We start from the raw sequence: 19726 nt of genomic DNA on the forward strand, positions 1-19726 counted from the left end.
TGGTGCTGCTTTCGGTTTTATTCACATAGAAACAATAATGGAGGGTGGTATGCCCATGTCAACACCCACAACACTGTCTCAATTATGGAAATGGGACAGAATTGGTGTGAAGCTTGCGAGAGGCCACTAACAAACTTCACCCGAGTATCTACATGTATTATATGTAATAATGTCCAACCTGTGGCAGAATAACCGTGGACCTACTGGTCAAAAAAAAACAACAGCCCTTTTCAGGGCTACATTATTCACACAAACAGTAGTTAGTTGTATTAGTATTCATAGATTATATGACAAATGAATACTTTGACTAATAAAAGTCTAAGTAATTTGTTAGTCTTTGAATATCTATACATTATATGACAAATAAATTACTACTTTGACTGAAAAGTCGATATTTGGAATTTGATAGTCATTGAATATCTATGCATATGATGAGTACTACTCTAAATGAAAGTTGAAGTTGGCATTTTGTCAATCATTGTATGCATATAATGATGAATACTTTTACATACATACATTTTGTTTGAGACTATAATGTTAACAATGGTATGAACCTGTTTCTGTTTGAAAGTATAATGATAGCTCTGAAAAGAGCTATTTTTTTTATTGTTTCAGTCTTCAATTGTAGCCCTGAAAAGGGCTGTTTTTTTATTAATCCATGCAATGGTATGGACTAACGCTCCTCATCATCATCAGAAACAATGATGATTGTATCATCATCTGTATCTGATGATATACTGATGATGTCATCCTCATAATCATCTGAATCAGACGATATACTAATGGCATCATCATTAGCATAATTATCTAGCTCGTTATCCTCTAGATCGTCTAACTCATTGACATCCATCTCTAACTCTGCCTCTACTTCCTCTTGCATACCTTCTTCCATACGTGCCGGGAAATCATCAGGTAGATCATAGATACGTTGCAGCATTTGTGCAAAATTTGTACTGAAATGATCGAACGTTGAATCTATTCCATGTACCTGGATGGGGCCTGTACTCGTCATAGGACACTCTGGTACACTCATCGGTTCGGTGGTGGAATCAGCACTCGACATTGTGGAAGAATGATATAGAACTGGGATTGATGCTTTATTTATATTGGAAAAAAAAGGAGGGGGTGAAGTGTAAATGTAGAACAATTCAGTGTTTGAAATTCGAAAGCAATAAGAATGACAATTTTCTTGAAATTCTAAGTGATTATTATTATGAGAAACTCTGAGTGATTATTATAAAAAAAACTAATAAGGGAGAGGGAAAAAGACACTGCCCCAACCTCGCAGTGCCTCGTGTACACCAACCAAAAAGTGTGTACTCCGTGGAAGGAAAGGAAAGGAATAGAAAGGATGGGAGAAATGAGGAAACGATTACATATCATCGTCTGAATTCAGGACTTCATCAATCAGGATAGGGGATGGTGGAGGACTATCATCGGACTCATTGTCAGCGTCACCGTCATCATCGTCATCGCTGTCGTCGTCGTCTGTGTTTCCGGACTGTGTATCCCATTCGTAATCATTCCGCCAATCATAGGGATCTGGATAATCCCCATCAGACAGGTCCGCTTGATCGGTTCCAGTAACGTGAAGCACTTGTATCCGATCATCATAAATTATGTCATCATAATTCATCGAGTGAGGTGCCGTCGTGGAGGTAACGAAACCTTCATGGATAGAAGCCCAGTAAGGATGTTGATGCGCTGGGTCACTGTACGGCTCAGTAGTTGAATCAGGTTCCATGTTGAAGGTGGCTGATCAACTGAATATTCCAACAGATAATTCCTACTTTTATACTTTTGAAAGGGAGTGGGGGAGGAGTGGGGAGGAGAGGGGATTAAGTGGGAATGAATTTCAAAAATGACATGAGCTATATTCCATGAAAGAGAAAATTGAAAATACTATATGAATTATATGAAATATACTTATTGATTTCATTATGAAACATATTTTCTTCCCAAGAGATTATTTACAATAGATTAGAGAACACAAAAATTGATGTGAGGTATTTGCATAGAAGAACTTGTAATTGAAATAAAAAAAGGAAATAATAATGAGACGAAGTGAAGAAAAATGCTCCAACCATCGCATTGTTCAATGTGTACCAAACCAAAACAATGTACACCCTTAATTTCACTTCTTTTTTTTTATTTTATTTTTATTTCCTAAAATTACAAACATAAACTTAAAACTATCTTAATTAAATATTCCTAACTAACCTAAAACTAATCTTACTACACTTACACTTAATCTATGGGAAAGTTTTTATAAAAGTCACTAACTTTTTATAAGTCTCTATCGAAGAGGTATCTGCTTCACACTCTTTCTCCAGAGATGCATACTTCCGATCTAGTTCGGCTATTACTTTTTCTGCTTCCCTCCGTCGGTTAACAATTTCAGCCATTTCGCGCTTCCTTTTAACCAACGCGGCCTCACTAGCTCGAGAAGCATGTTCTGCTTCCTTACATCTCTGTAGAAAACTGTCCAACATTTCACTAACCTCTCCGATAGGCTGTCGCACTTGTGGCACTAACACTTCAGGATTCGTCACCGGTGTTGCCAGCATCGGCGAAAGCGGCACCACCGACGGAGTGAATACGATGGGAGCCTCCTCCGATGGGGACAATACAACTGGTGGCTCCTCCGGAGAAGGCGCCCTAGGTTGTTCCACTACTGCTGCGGGTGGTGTGGAGGGCCTTAAGCTGTTTGGAGCGGTCGACCAACTACCTGCATAAGGATTAGTCCTATTGCAAGTAGCTCGGTACTTAGAAATAGGACCAACCTTCGCTGCAGGTCGTTGGCAAACCTTCTTTACAGGCCTGACTTCCTCCTCCTCCTCGAATAAGTCAGGGCTGGTGGATCTGCACCTAACTCGCGAAGTGGATGCCTTCTCCTGCTCTGTCATAGGCATGATGGATGCCACAGCGTTATTTAATTCCTGAGTGTTGGATGCCATTCTGAAAATGTAAAATAATACAAAGTTAGTATATGTAAAAAATTAAAGTACATTGTTAACTTACTCAAACTTAGCTCCTCGTCGTATAGTACACTGCTTCTGGTTGAGTATGGCTGGACTGCTCTGGATGACTGGAGTTGTCGTACTGAATGTAGAAGAACGTGCTCCTCGGGGTATCAACATCATTGGGAGTGGAGGGAATGAGGTGGGGGCGTGCATGCGCAATGGTTGGAATATGGTGGGGCGAGAAATGGTAGGAAGTGGGCGGGGTGAGCAATGGTGGGAAGAAAGCGGGCCGCGCTCCGCGCGGCTTACGCCCCAATTCGCTACGCTCGCGCCGGCGCGCTTCGCGCGCCGGCGCGAGCGTAATGGGGCCACCGCGCCGGCGCGCTTCGCGCGCCGGCGCGGTGGCCCCCCACCCACCACCCCGGGGGGAGGAGGGGGGGGGTGGGGGGTGGGGGGCGGCGGGGCCGCGCTACGCGCGGCCCCGCCGCCCCCCACCCCCACCCGCGCGCTTCGCGCGCCGTGAAACCTAACCTAACCTAACACCTATGACCCTAACCTACAGTATGTATTAATCTAATCTAACCTAACGCGGGAGTAAATTCACCATGTTGGTTCAATTAATACGTCATCTGTTGGTTTTGGTTTTGGTTCTATTATTCTAACATTTGGATCAATGTCCAGTCCTGGATATCCCAGTCCACCTGATGGCCTGACTTTATGGCTTTTCTCCAAAACTTCAACTCTCTCTTCTAGTACATCATACTTTTTCATTGTAGTCCCTGTTATGTTTGACATAGCATCAAATTTTTTATTTGTAGACGCTGTTATGTCAGACATTTTTATGTCCACATCATTTGTAAGTTTGTCAAATTTACGAGTGAAAGTTATCCGAGCCTCTGCAATTTTATCGTCAAATGCTTGACGGGCATCGCGAGCAATATTACCTATTGTGGATTGTATTGCAGCTTGTAGGGCTAGAAGTATAACCTCCTTTGTTCCGTTAATTTCCCCCTCAAGATATGATACAGTTACACAATCACTCTTGTCAATTGGTTCGCTTATATTTTTCAATATTTTTCTTTGCATGTCATAATGACCATCTTTTGTTAATTTAAAACCAATCCCGGGAGGACCTCGAATGACATTACCACCCAATTTTCTTTTTCTACCAAACTTATCGATTGTTTTAGACATTGTGCACTCTACGATGATTCTTTTCAAACTGATATTTCTTTCATTTACATTATGCTATATACTTTACAGTAATTGGTTAGGAAAATAGAAATGAAACAAATAATATTTTTATCATTTTTTATTCATCTAAGTAACTTGGTAAAAGTGATACATATACAATACATAATACAATAATCACAAATAATCACAAATAAGAATGTTCCGGTTTGAAGGAATAAGCAATAATACTTCGAATTATAATTCAATTATTCATCTCTACAGTCAACAAATTGATTAGTTGGTCTAAGGCGCTCTCTTGAGAAAAAGAATGAACGATTTCAGACACCCAACGAATGTTATCATTAGGATCATTTCGATAAAATTCTATATCGCTATGACCCCATGGAAGAGTTCGAGTGGTATTCGGAATGATGAATCTCTTGTCGTCATGATACGATAAAGCGACTTTATTTTTCAATTCAGTGTAAATATCATGCAATACGCTTCTGAACGAGTTCATCTTCCTGAATATCATACCTCCCTCTTCAATGATTTTTTCATAGTCTTCACATGTCAATTCATTCTTTATAACAGATCGTTTCACACCTTTGGCCTTCTTCAGTTCACCATCAACAGATTTCACGTAATATGCTTTAGCACCTGTACCGTAAAAGCTGATTATTGGATCATTTGGGAATTCATCTTTGAAATTACCCAGAACTGACTTTGTCACTGGAATATTGAATTGGTTTCCTATTTTATAATTAGATGTATCGAACTTATTTATATTATTTTTGATAAATTCATAGAAATTGTCTGTATTTACTTTGAGAATAAGGGAGTCGGTATCAGTGTAGAGTAAGGACGCATCTTCTCCAAACTGTTGTTTGATACATCCATAGAAAAAATCATACATAACTGTTTTAGATAATTCTAGAATGGAAAATCCTAAATATAGTGGTTTATCATAATGAACTTTTACTCTAGCCAATTGAATGGCAACAAAATTTTCTGTGAAAATAGAGCATTTTTTAAAATTTGGTCGAGATATGAGACAACTAGCACCTATAGTTCTTTTTATATTTTCCCAATGTGTAATGAGTCTAACATCAATTCTATTGTCTACGTTTTCCATTGTTTTTCCATAGACTGCATTATTCATTAGTTTGTAGAAATCTTTTTCAGATTTGTTATTAGACCTATTACGCATTTCAGTATTCAAATCTATATAAGGCTTCATCCAACATGATTGCTTAAACCTCAATACTCTATGTGTGTTCATCACTATCAAACCATGATTGACAGCTTGCTGTAAGTTTCTATAGTGAACAATATATTTTCTTTTGTCGTTTAAATTTGGAATTAATTTGGGAACTTTCGATTTTGCATATGGAGGTATCAAACGTTCAACTAAGAATGGTAAATCGGAATGTTTATCATGAAGTTCTTGGGGATAATGTATATCCACTTCCAATACATATCCATAAGGACTATCGATATCCACATTCATTATATCAAGATTGAGAATTTCATGAGGTGCTAACCATGAAAATTCACCTGTTGGTAATGGTTGCGACATGCTGTGACCATATAGATTTGTTGCATCCAAATATGAAATGAATGAAGATGGTTCATTTGGATTATAATCCGGTAAAAATGTATTGTTTGCTTTATGTTTCCTTTCACTACATTGACTTATTCCACCACGAATACCTTTTTGAAAGAAGTGAACCATATCAATATCAGTTAGTAATTCCAATTCAATATTAGTATATTTCAACATGGCATCCCACGATAATCCGGGTGCAGTGAAGTATTGTGCCGGATCCAATTTATATTTATCAACAGATATATTTCTAAAGTTTTCAAAAATGTCACATAATAGTAACACATCTGACTTTAAATATAAATCAGAGTATTCACCCAAATCCTGACATTCGAATAAATTCCAAACAAGTTGAGCTCTCCCATAATCATTATCTGATATATGTTCACAATTGAGTTTATCATAAAATTGATTTTTGGTTGGAAGTCTTGGATGATTCAGTTTTTCGATGTCATCAACAAAACTATAGGGAAATACACCTTTCTTTCTCATCAAATTGAAATTTTCAATTTGTGGGAAATGTTTGCGCATCTCGATACACTGATCAGATGTTAAATTTGCACCTAAATTCTCCAAAGAACTAGGCATGAATCTGAAACTATCAATGAATCTCATTTTCAAATAATTCTTCTTCACCCTACCATCTTTATCCGTATAGGAGTGTGTAAAGAGATGTTTTGTGAAAGATATATATTTTTCATTAGTTTGTGGGATGACATCCACTTTATCTTTGTTTTTATACAATTCCTTTATGAATAAATGACAATCATATCCACTGAGATTGTGAAAAATTATAGGAATGAAATTTGGCAATTTAAAATTCAAATTACAAGATGAATGAGCAGCAGGGGACCTTTTTTTTCCTGTGAGGTGACAATGATCCCTCACTTTGACTTCGCCATCATTAAATTGTTTGGAACAAATGCCACAATTTGTGGCAGAAGCAAACTGTTCCTCTTCCTCAGGAGTTTGTACATCCATAGGAATAGGAAACCTGAGATGATTTTCATAAATATTTTTCAAATCATCTTCGATTTTGCTAACGAATTTTTGGGCTGCATCCACACCCCTATACGAAACAAATTTTGATAAATCATCATTGTATGAACATTTAATCAAATAAGCAAATGAATAAGGCTCATGTTTGAATGTCTTGATCGAATACGAGTATTCAGGATTTGGTTTAGTGGTTTGAATCGGCTTCAGTACTGATTCAAAATCTGCATACACTACAAATGGTACCTTCATTTGTTTCTCAAAGTTTTCAAAAGTTAGTATATTTTCAGGTACCGTTTTCCCATATTTATTGACTTTGAAATTGGTTGATGGTGTTGTAGTACTCAAGTGATTACAATCATTTATCTTATGACGTAATAGTAATTGTTCATTAGAAAAATATAATAAACAGCCATCACAAAAATATTTCTTATGTTCATGAGCCGATAATTGGCTTGAAACTAATCTTGAAAGATCTTTGATCCAACAATAATGATTATTACCGAAATCATCTGTGATAAGTAACAAATTGACATGTCTTCTAAGTCTTCTCTGAGAGTAACGTAATGGTCCAATTATTTCATACATTATTTTACCCTTCTCGAATTTACTTTCTAAACCGTACACATTAACTGAAATATCATTCTTGTCTTCAAATTTCACAATATCTTTCAACTTTACCGGAAAATTCATACCTGTTACATCTATGACTGTACTGAAATGTGGATACGATGAAACTTCTGATGTTCTATCGATTGCAGGATGTAGTGCTGAAGTGATAGCCCATGCAAAACAATGCTGATCTTCATTACGGACATTAACCACGGCCTTCCTACGCTCAATACATTCAGGCAGCTTCACATATGAACATCCACTGAGCGGGCTGTATTTATTAATGTTCAACTCCAGAAACATGATTTTTTCACAAGTCCAACCTTAAATACAGAACAATATTACTAATCCATCCAATTAAAACTTGGTAGAAATGTTTACCTGAATCACGTTCCTGGAATTCTGTAGTTTGAGCGATAATCCCATTTCGAAATCCATCAAATAAGGAATTCAAATCAGTAGATTGATCAACTGTTCTATTCTGTGAATTAAATGATTTCGTTTCCTTCAGGTCTTGTGTTTGTAGAATATAACTCCCAAATACTTCCATATTCACTTTGATGATTTTGTGAACCCTGATGGCCGATTCCAATAATTCTATAACTTTCTGCCTGATTTCATTAAAGAATAACATGTAATCGGTGGAAACAATGGAACTCTGCACCCTGTATGTCGCAATCCGACGTTTGAAGGCGCTCTTTATGATTTGAACACCATCACTGAATTGAACACATGTATTATTCTTATGTTGTAGAGTTCTATTGTGAGAATTCACTTGAGTCAATGGAATCATCACATTACAACAATTACATGTGTACATAGGTGCTGCAGCGTCATCTAATCTCACTCGTTTCACTGATGGCCCTCCTTGGCAACTCTGGAGCTGATGACGACGAAGGTTGTCACTACGGGTAAAAGATTTACCACATTCACAAGAATACATTTTCTATGATATGTTCTCACTAACTCACTCGATGGAAACTGACATAACCAACACTCGCCCGCTTCTTAAATACCATAATCCACGTCGCCTGCGCATCACCGTAGAGAGTGAGGGTAGGTAAGGACACATCGATGCATCCGCTAGAGATGCCTGACGTCACAGCCAAGCCCATCTCCCAATTTGATGCGAGTTGCCGGCACGAGCAAGCAGTGATCGTTGCGCTCTCGGAGAGGGCAGACGTTTGCACAGTCCTCGCCCGCCTGCGTGTCACCATCAATAGCGAGGGTAGGGTGATGCGTTACGTCACATCATTCACTGCTTCGAGAGCGATAGCCGAACAAGCAATTGTCGTTGCGCTCTCGGAGAAGACAGACGTTAGCGCAGTCCTCGCCCGCCTGCGTGTCACCATTGATGGCGAGTCTGGGGCGTTACGTCACATCCTTCACTACATCGAGGGAGGTGAGAGCAGACCGATGAATACGCATTACTCTGCCACACGTCGTGGAGTGAACATGTCGCTCTCTAGCCGTTGAACGGTTATTGCTGTGACGTCACTCCACTACTAACTTGGTGCCCTCACACCGATGGAGCATTCATTACTTGGAGGATCTTCGAAGTATGCAGACGTATGTTTGTACATAGACAAACAAGCACATGATGAAACCCTGTACCGTGCATTCTCTAACACACACACACACACACATACACACACAAAATCTCATATGAAAAAAAAAATCTGAACGATCCATGCACCAGACACTTCAAGGTCACAACGCCTTGACTTCACTGCACAACAAAAAAAAAGCAAATAACACGTCATATTGGTGGGGGGAGGATTAGAACCGGGAAAAAATTTCTGAACGATCCATACACCACACCCTTCAAGGTCACATCACCTTGACTTCACCAAACAACAACCAATAAAAAAGCAATTAATACGTCATAGTGGTGGGGGGAGGCTTAGAACCGGCTCAAATCTCCTACTTGCATTGAATGGGAGTGTATCTTTCACATTATAAGATTATTCTTAAACCTCGATTTTACAGTTTCTGTAACTTTTGTATTTCGTTTCTATCTAAAAGATAAAGCAGATTGGAACAATAATCAAAATGAGGCTGATGATTTCGGTATATTGTTATTTTTGAAAACATGGAAACTTCCGATGAAATCCTGAAGAAAAAAATAGTTTTTTTATATCTTTTTACAAATATAGTCACAGTGTGCATTGTGTGTTAGTGATTTATCCAACACGAAGCCTAAATACTTGAATTCTGACACCCATTCAATTTTGTTTCCCTCCACTTTGAGTTGAAGGATTGAATAACTCCCCGTTACTGAATATTTTTTCAAATGTGAAAACTAGGACATAAGCTCAGGTAATTCAATTCATTACAAATGTAGGTACTTCAAATTATGAAATTAGGTATATTAGGCATTGAATATGTAGAATATAGTTACTAAAGACACGCCCGAATAGGCCGTTGTATGGCGAAACACGTGTTGCGTTTTTGTAAAATTGTTTAGTGAAAATCTCGCAATGAAATGTTTTTTGAATACTTTGGCAATATTTCACTTGGCGAAACGAACAAAGAAAATTCCTGATCATTGATTTGATACGTCACAAACGCAATCAATGCCTGTCACATCGTCCCCTCCATAGAAAGATGTAAAAGCCCGTAACTCAATCTTCCTCAACTCTTTTTCATCGCAAGATTGATGGGAACCATTATTTCCTCCGAACACTAAAACTAATCAACACTAAATGTCCGCTCGACGATGGGAATAATACCCCTGTGGATTTTCCGGCAGTTTTCCGAAAGAAAATTCTCGCGCCGAGTTTCATCATTGCCAAAACAATTATTGTTTTTCGCTTTTCATCGCGAATTTTCACGGAGAAATTCCATGATGTTGTATGGAGGCTGTCCGTTGATAATAACATTTCGGCAATCAAGATGATCATTACTCACGACGCTAATTGGATATTAGAAGAGAATTAATGTCGGTAGTTAGACGCGGGACGTAATATAATTCAGTTCGTCCTGGGATTCAGAAAATTAAGATGATGGGAGATATTTTTTCTTTCAGCGAGTGTCAGGTTTGTTTGCCATCAAATAAGTGCTTGGAGTGCAAGAAGATTATATATTGGATTCGTTGAAGGAAAATTATGACATTAACAAATGAAACTTTCCATAGTATGCGGAATGATCAAATTGAAATGGGTATATTTTCAGGAGAGATTAATTTTTCAGAGAGAAAGGTTTTGACTTTCTACTCCTACATCTTTTTACAAAAAAATACCAAAGAAAGGAACGGAGCAATCAATTTCTTCCTTAAAATTATTGTCACTGTCAGTCACTTCCATAAAAAAAAATGTTTTATGTTTTGTAGATATACTTACTTTCTTTTTCAGTCTCACGTTAATAAGTAGTTTCGTTTGTGATATAAAAAACATATTGTTAATGAATATATTAGAGTTGTCCTGAGGAAGGCGGTAAGCACCACCGAAAGCTTGACAAAAACAAATAGTTTTCTTTGAATATCCCTCAAAACCTAACTGCAACCCCAAAAAATACTGTTCTCCATATATATATATATATATATATATATATATATATATATATATATATATATATATATATATTGAATGGTCAAATTTAGTTGACTGGTTATTATATAACTATACATTATTTTTGAGTTGGGTATTTCAGTCAATATCTGCGGGCTACGGAAACACTATTTTTTGTTATTCAAGCTTTCGAGAATATATATTTTTTTCCTTTATCAAGAATATCTACAAAATAAAGATCATGCGAATATTATACAGTATTAGATATGTTACAAAAGACTCACCAAAGTTAGTATAGAATATAAAAAAAGATCATATAAATACAAACATGAAAACGAAAAGTCAAATGCAAAATTTGGCGTTGAAAATGTTGTTACAGCACCAGAGAAAATGTGATTATTATAATATTTGCACATACAGTGAGATTCAAATGTAAGTGTAGGTGAAAAATTATTAGTGATATGATATTAAAATTATTTGTTCAATTTTATTGATCAAAAGTTAAAATATAACTGTAAATTTGACTTAAATTTTGTATTTCTGATTTTTTGTTCGAATTATTATTATGTTTATTTATGTGAACCACTTCTAGAAAAAGCCTTTTGAATTTATTATTTTCAACTGTTAAAATTATAGTATTTTCAGTATTTAGTATGATCTGAAGAGATAACATGTTCAGCTAGTCCACAGGAACGTTTGTTGAGTCTATAGTCACTTTCATGTGGAGTGATTCTTCCAGATAGATTACGACTGGTCTCACCAATGTAAATTGAATTACAAGAAGAACATGGAATACTATATTATAACATTAAATTTTTCTTTGTTATAAAACAATTTCAACCCCATATTCTAGAATCAAAACCCCTCTCAGCAACAATTTCACAAAAAGGATTTGAAGCTTTATATCTTCTATAAATTATCTGCGAGCGCTTTCAACAGCTGGTCGTACTGTCATCTTCTAGGCACTCCTCAAACTGAACTTGTCATCCTGTCGTCATGTCATGGTCCGAACGTCTCAACTTAGGTATTTCAGGAGCTGTTTCAGCCTATTGGGCATCGTCAACGGCAGGCGGTCCTCGATTGAAGACAAAATGTGAAAAACCAGAAAAGTACTTGATAAAAATAACTGAAATCAATATGGAAATGATTTGGAGTACTTATATCCTGTCGGATTTAATCCAACGCCCTTCGTGGTATTAGCCAAGGATAGGCGTCAGTCCATTCAACCCACTGTGTAGGTATATCCGAGACTGGCTTGAACGTTTAAAGTTCATATCTTCAGATCAGTTACAATTTCATAAACCGGATGAGACTACTTACTATCGTGAGTTTGAAAGAAGCTAGTTCCTTCATAGCAATCAAAGCTTATGGGTCATCTTATGCAGACAAACAATATAGAAACATTCAAATGTCGATTGAAATCCTAATGATACCGGAATATTAGGTTAGTCACGAAAAACGTGATCTCATATGCATAACAAGTGTCAATTTATAACTGCCCAATAATGTTTGTTAATCCATGAAGCTGACAGTTCACAACGATCATGTACTCTGCCATGGGACTCATGGAACATGATGAGTTATTTGACAGAACTGTCAATTCCGTGTTTACAATGTGACATTACGGACTATAGTTGGTATGATTAATGTTGAATGGATACTACTGCGAGCGAGCATACTACTGCGAGCGCTTTCGACAGTTGGTAGATATAAAGCTTCAAATCCTTTTTGTAGAATTTAATATTGAAATATATATATATATATATATATATATATATATATATATATATATATATATATATATATATATTGTTATATTTTAGTGATGTTGTTTATTAATAATTAATTTGTCTTTGTATTAAATTTTTTATTTGAATTTTATAAATGGGTTCAGAATTTTATTCTTGGAGTTTTGATTTTTATTGTTTGTTTAATCAAATTTGATAAAAATACTTCAGGTAGATACCTTATCTTACAGATATTTCTTACCTTGATTAGCTCAGTCGAATTTCTATAAGCATGCAGCGCCCTCTCTCTCTACAGGTAGAGTTCTTGGAAAAGTCTTGTTTGTTTTCAAAAATATTATGCCAAATAACCTACACCTGCGAAAAATATCTTAAATTTTAAATCCTGAATAGAATTACACAAAAAGGTACCACTCTATAATAATTGCTGTTCCGTGGTATAACCTTGTTGAAATTAAAATGCTACAACGTTCTCTGCCTTATGATAGATTACTAAAATGGCTGCTCAGTGAATGTTTATAAATTAATCATTAATATCAATTTTACAAATGGTTATCGTTCTCAATGTGTTTTAAAATGGTGAATGAATGTTCAGTGAGTTTTCAAACACTGAGAAATTGAAATGTCTCTCCTGGATTCCTTCTATCAGCAAACAGGTTCAGTGATGGCGGTTTGAGTTTTCTAAATGATTTCTAAATACCTTGAACTTTTCCTTTTTGGTGCGGTGAATTGATCTGGCTGTTTTTTCTTTCAACTCCAATTTTACCAATTGGTACTATGGGTAAGTTCAATTGTCTGCTTTCCACTATATATATTCATTTATAATTGAATCTATATGTATTTTAATAGGTTTGATTCATCAATTCTCAATTTTAATTCAATTTTCAAAACTTTCAAAAATTTTACGTGCTTCTCTTTCCAGCGTTGATCATCGACTCCTTTGGCTTCCCCTTTCAACAAACTTCCAATCTCCTTGGCAACCAATTTTGGAAAATTCTAGATGCTGTCAAAACCTTCTAATTTGTAAATTTTGGCACTTCACTCAAACGACACTTAGTTTATTAACCATTTGTACTCATTAACAAACTCTAATATCTAATATTTACAATATTGGTTGTCTTATGACAATTCATGTTCTGTATTTTACAAAATTAATTTTTGAAATTTGCATTTGGCAAAATTCATGAGCTCCTCTCCAATTCTCTCACCTAGTAGGCTAGACAATATTTTAGCTACATGGTTTTTTCATATACTGATTGTTTTTCCTTTCACAAATTGAAACTCTTCCAAAATATTGATTTGGATAATTTGAATAAATTGTAATGTTGTTTTGTTTTCTAATATTGATCTAAATGGTTTCATTAATTTGTTTTTGTGTTTCAGGAAAATATATATCTGATGACTGATCTTTTCAATACTGGATTGTGACATTTGAATTTCAATGGAAACCAATCAAGGAATGATTTAGTTGTTATATTGTGTGCGTAACCATTTAACTGAGAACAAAAGATAAGAAATTTCTAACAATGAATATCATAACAATATATATATATATATATATATATATATATATATATATATATATATATATATATATATATATATATATATATATATATATATATATATATATATATATATATATAGAATCGATGTTTTGGGAGTATTTAGGACTTCTTCGAGGTCGAAATTGATGGTAAGGACAGATTCGTCCTTCTTGGCCAGTTATTTGTCATGGTCTATAGATAATCCTACCAAATCCTTTCTTTTAATGTGCAAGTTTCACGAATCCTATATTATTCCACCCCACTGGATGTAGAAATGTGCTCATCTGAATCCTCAATAACATCAAGAGGATTGTACTCCAAAGCTAAAATGATGAGATTGATAATATTAGACTATTTTAAATTACAAGTTTATTATTTAAACTGAAAAGGTAAGTTTAAAATATGGGAATCTTCCATAGAAAAGAAAGAATCAATTTTCCACATTCTTTGTATCAAGATGGAGAAGTAGATGGCCAAAAACTTCCTTTCCCAAAAAGTTTATTATGTTTATGACATTATTCATGAAAATCCTAGCTGAGAATAAACTCACACTCCACAATAGAGGGTTCCTTTCTTTATCTTGACGTGACTTTTTTCTCCACTCATCATCATTAATACCAGCTATCTTAAGATAATCATCACAAAAACACGTTTACACATTAGGTACAAATAAAAAAATATGACTATAACCTTCCACGCCACCTACCGGACACATCACGAATCACCCAAAGCGAGTAGAGGGGGGAGGGGAAATTCTACTATGGCAAAAATACGGATGTGTCACATTCGTGATTTGGTTTTGCAACATCTGCAAATGAATCAGCGGTTTTTCAGATACAAAAATGACCTCGTGAGGTTATGATAAAACCACGTGAACATTCGTGGTTTTATCATAAGAAAATTAACACAAAACTAAATTTAATCATTCACATAAGTGATTTTTTTCACATTGGGGGTTTTGCCTTAGGACCGACGAATTTCTGAATATCGCCAATTCAATATTTCGTGAAAAACTGTTGAATACTTTGAAAAATTCATGTTTTCGAACCCTCCACCACAAAATTTGAAATTCATAGGTTAGATGAATACTGACGTCACCATAAATGTTTGAGTTCCTCATTCAATCTCTGTTGGCAAACTGACCAGGAAAAATGAAAAACAAATCTTTCAAAATGCAGGACCCATTTCCATGCTGATAATAAAGCAATTACAGTCTGCGGTCCAGCCAGTGGAAGTAATGCCGCAACGTCCGATCGGCTTTTGTGAACCGGATATTGCATCGCACATCGTCGTTCCACTTCCTATCTACTCTCCCCGCCTATAATATTACAACTAATGGGGCAATTAGCGCCGCAAGCTGTTGGTACTTTCCGACATCGGCGCAACCGATCGAGATCGAATCAGATCATCGAGAAAATTATTGTCAAAAAATTCTAGGGGCTGTGCAATAAAATTATCTGGCAATCTATCAATTTTGTACAATGTCTCAATATTCCCTAGCTTTGAAATATGAGTGAAAGCTATTTTTCGGGGGTAAATTTTCGTTATGTGGACACCCGGCGATTTTTTAAAAAAATTTGACTGTACTTACGTATTTTGATGCGTAGATTACGAATCCGAAAAAAGCAGCGCTCTCCCTTAATTAAAAAGTTACGGCCCTCCGAAGTTCAGAAAAGGGCAACTTTTCAGCCTTCTTTTTCACTAAATAAACTATTTAAAAACACAAGCATTTATTCACTAGGTCACCTTTACACCTTATTCATCCTTCTTTAACACTTTTCACTTCAATAATCAACATTTTTCTTATACAAATGTTGAAAAATGTGCGGAGCTGCTTTTTGGTTACATATCACTGTATTTTACGTTTTTAAGGTTAATGATATGGTTGGTACGACTGATGCAGTCCATATTCCTTAAGTAATTCAAATGTTTTTTACCTTGATTCTTTAGATCGTGAATTGGTTTTTGGTGGTGTATTACGAATTTGAAATAGTAGGCGACGGCAAATACCAACCGCTTTTTTCTGAAATGTCACTAGTAACTAACCTAAAAATAGAATAATATCACCAGGAGAAGCATTCGTTTTTAAATTAAGTTTTTTATAAGAAAAATGTTGATTATTGAAGTGAAAAGTGTTAAAGAAGGGGGAATAAGGTGTAAAGGTGACCTAGTGAACAAATGCTTGTGTTTTTAAATAGTTTATTTAGTGAAAAAGAAGGCTGAAAAGTTGCCCTTTTCTGAACTTTGAAGGGCCGTAACTTTTTAAATAAGAGAGAGCGCCGCTTTTTCCTTTCGGATTCGTAATCTACGCATCAAAATACGTAAGTACAGTCAAAAATTTTTTCAAAATCGCTGGGTGTCCATATAACGAAAATTTACCCAGATGGTAAGAGTACGGCTCTGCCGTACTTCCTAAGACTATTCTCTATCGTTCTTGTACACTTGCAAATTTCCCTAACTCCATGTTTTTCGGAATTCCTTCCAATTCGGTCCGTTACACCGCTTATGTAGGAAAAAAAGTTCTTCAATTGTACGTTTGCTCCAATGTCACCATGCAGTGTTTCTGTATGAGTCGTAAGGCTCAAGTTGATTTCGGCCTCGTTATATCCGTTACCCAGAAATGCATTCTTCAGATGACACATTTATTCCAGTAGTCCTTCCGGTTCGCAGATACGTCCTGGAAACATTGGACAATTTGTTAGACACCGGCCGTGGAAGCTTAAACATTGTTTTCAAACTACTCATTTTTATATGATAACGCTTGATGGAACTATTGTATAGGTTGGTCGGTTCACGGGCGGTTCGACGTGGATGCTTTGTTCACTCAGTCAATCGGCCAATGTGTGAGTCGATGGTTCAAGCCCCAGGCTGAACGCTCGATTTTCACTTGCTATCGTCCAACCCGTGTTGGGAATCACACTTAAAAGGTAAGACCTCGTTAGTCCTTAGCTCGTACAAGTTTCGACTTCTGAGGGTTGTCGTTCGTAGGGGTGCGATAGCTGGTTAACGGAAAAAACAGCTTCTTCAGAGGTTTATACAGCTCCAATGACAAGATATTACGGCTACCTAAAGCGTATTTATGTTGACTCAGGTCGATTGATGGGCTAACATCTGTACCTGGATTAGATAAATTGCGCGAAACGTGTTCATGTTGACTCAAGCAGTTTGGTGTACTCATACCTGTACTTGGAATAGGTTAATTGCGTAAAACGTGTTCATGTTGACTCAAGTAGATTGGTCTGATTATACTTGTACCTGGATTAGGTGAAGTACCTAAAACGTGTTAATTTTGACTCAAGTAGTTTGGTGTGCTTTTACCTGTACCTGGATCAGGTAAATTGCGTAAAACATGTTCATGTTGACACAAGTAGTTTGGTCTGATTATACCTTTACCTGGATTAGGTAAATTGCGTAAAGCATGTTCATGTTGACTCAAGTAGTCTGGTGTGCTTATACCTGTACTTGAAATAGGTAAATTGCGTAAAACATGTTCATGTTGACTCAAGTTGTCTGGTGTGCTTATACTTGTACTTGGAATAGGTTAATTGCGTGAAACTTGTTCATGTTGACTCAAGTAGTTTCGTCTGATTATACCTGTACGTGGATTAGGTAAATTACCTGAAAGGTGTTCGTGTTGACTCAAGTAGTTTGGTGTGCTCATACCTGTACCTGGATCAGGTGAATTTGGTGAAACGTGTTCATGTTGACTCAAGTAGTTTGGTCTGATTATACCTGTACCTGGATTAGGTGAATGGCGTAAAACGTGTTCATGTTGACTCAAGTAGTCTGGTGTGCTTTTACCTGTAATTGGAATAGGTAAATTGCGTGAAACGTGTTCATGTTGACTCTAGTAGTTTCGTCTGATTATACCGGTACGTGGATTAGATAAATTGCATAAAACGTTTTCATGTTGACTCAAGTATCTTGATCTGATTATAACTGTACCTGGATAAGGTAAATTGCGTAAAATAAGTTCATTTTGACTCAAGTAGTTTGGTCTGATTATACCTTCACCTGGATTAGGTACATTGTGTAAAACGGTTTCATATTAACTCAAGTAGCCTGGTGTGCTTATATTTGTACTTTGAATAGGTTGATTGCGTAAAACGTTTTCATGTTGACTCAAATAGTTTCGTCTGATTATACCTGTACCTTGGATTAGGTAAATTACCTTAGTCGTATTCATGTTGACTCAAGTAGTTTGGTGTGCTTATACATGTACCTGGATTAGGTAAATTGCTTAAAACAAGTTCATGTTGACTCAAGTAGTTTGGTCTGATTATACCTGTACCTGGATTAGGTAGATTGCGTAAAACATGTTCATGTTAACTCAAGTCAGCAAGTCAACTCAGGAAGCTACCTACTCGCGCCAGCGAATTCCAAAAATCGACGGCTTTCAAAACCGAAAAACAGTGACACTGTGTAGTGGAAATATCACAATGAAGTGCTACGCCAATGAAGTGTCCTGCAATTTGATACGACGAGCTCTTCATAACGACTTGCTATCAAATTGAATAAATTGTATGGCTAATTGGGGTTTAAATTTAAATATGTTACGAAATACTCTCCTCGTCTAATCTGTTTGGTAATTGGATACCTGAGTGGGTTTACATTTACATTCTGTAATACAACCCACTTTTAAGGGTTCGTGTAATCAAAGGAAATATCAATACTTTATGAGAGAAACTACATGAAATGTGTGTGACTGTGTGTTTCAAATATGGAAGAAAGTTTTGGACTATCGGAGTGAAAAAACTGCTTTATGATTCACTGGTTTCATCCTATTTGATTTATTATGCATTTAACCCGTATAGAGACAGTAGTGATGTGAATCGGTTATAAAAAAATGCAAAACTCCGGTATGATATTTGGTATATTATTTATCAATGATATATGCAAGTAACAGCACCATATCGTAGAGATGTGGAGACATAGGTTAGGTTAGGGTAGGTCTAAAGTGAGAGGGTCTATTCGACCCTCCACCGCATCCGCAAGGGTTTATTGTGGCTCACACCTATTCACACTCGACCAAATAAACCCAGCTTTTCAACGAAGCCGATTAGTTTGTATGGTGAGTGGTCTTTCATGTCAGATGGTAGGAGTACAGCTCTGCCGTACTCTTACCATTCTGCCAAAAGTCCACCTGGTGCAAGTGCCACCAGGCACTTGGCATAAGTGATCATTGGTCTAACAATCATCACATAAATCCAGTGGATTTGTGTGATGATTCGGTGGCCAATTCCACAACAATGGTTCAATTCATTATTCGGGTGGATTCAAAAAATACTGATTACTTCATAAAATGTTTTTCTGATAATAATATCTCTCACTTCTTTTATCAAGCTCACAAGAAAAAGAATTATCATTGTGAACTTTATTCATTCACCTCATCCTCTATGTTGAAAGTGCATCTTGCATTTGCATTGTAGATGTTGAATCTGCCGCAGACCACACTGAAATCACTGTTCCTCAGCTGTGTCCTACAAAAACTTCGACTACCCTAGTGACCTTTTATATGCCGAGTCAGATATTTCTGATCCTAGAGAGTTGTACTCGTACAATATAAGAACGAATC

The 19726-nt window shown here is 36.3% G+C and overlaps 2 protein-coding genes across 6 annotated transcripts in view; both read right to left on the reverse strand.

Annotated features, from left to right (window-relative positions):
* Positions 1 to 19726, reverse strand: part of Dscam2 (Down syndrome cell adhesion molecule 2) — a 521384-nt gene that overhangs the window by 350142 nt on the left and 151516 nt on the right. The gene's annotated exons all lie outside the window — the stretch shown is intronic.
* LOC141482691 (uncharacterized) lies at positions 2253 to 3176 on the reverse strand. The gene is made up of 2 exons (XM_074176351.1): positions 3022 to 3176; positions 2253 to 2958 (listed from the first exon to the last, which is right to left on the reverse strand). Exons 1-2 carry the CDS (start codon positions 3174 to 3176, stop codon positions 2253 to 2255), a joined length of 861 nt encoding a protein of 286 aa, XP_074032452.1.

The sequence above is a fragment of the Leptinotarsa decemlineata genome, unplaced genomic scaffold (assembly GCF_025532065.1).
Source record: "Leptinotarsa decemlineata unplaced genomic scaffold, Ldec_3_MD MMD2_tig00001719_RagTag_RagTag, whole genome shotgun sequence".
In the NCBI taxonomy this organism is placed as follows: domain Eukaryota; kingdom Metazoa; phylum Arthropoda; class Insecta; order Coleoptera; family Chrysomelidae; genus Leptinotarsa; species Leptinotarsa decemlineata.

What these genes read in the sequence shown, in the direction of transcription:
- LOC141482691 (XM_074176351.1), bottom strand. Translation starts at nt 3,176, where the DNA reads ATGCACGCCCCCACCTCATTCCCTCCACTCCCAATGATGTTGATACCC. An exon ending in CGACGAGGAGCTAAGTTTGA is followed by an intron (nt 2,959 to 3,021) that starts GTAAGTTAACAA and finishes TTACATTTTCAG; the next exon opens with AATGGCATCCAACACTCAGG.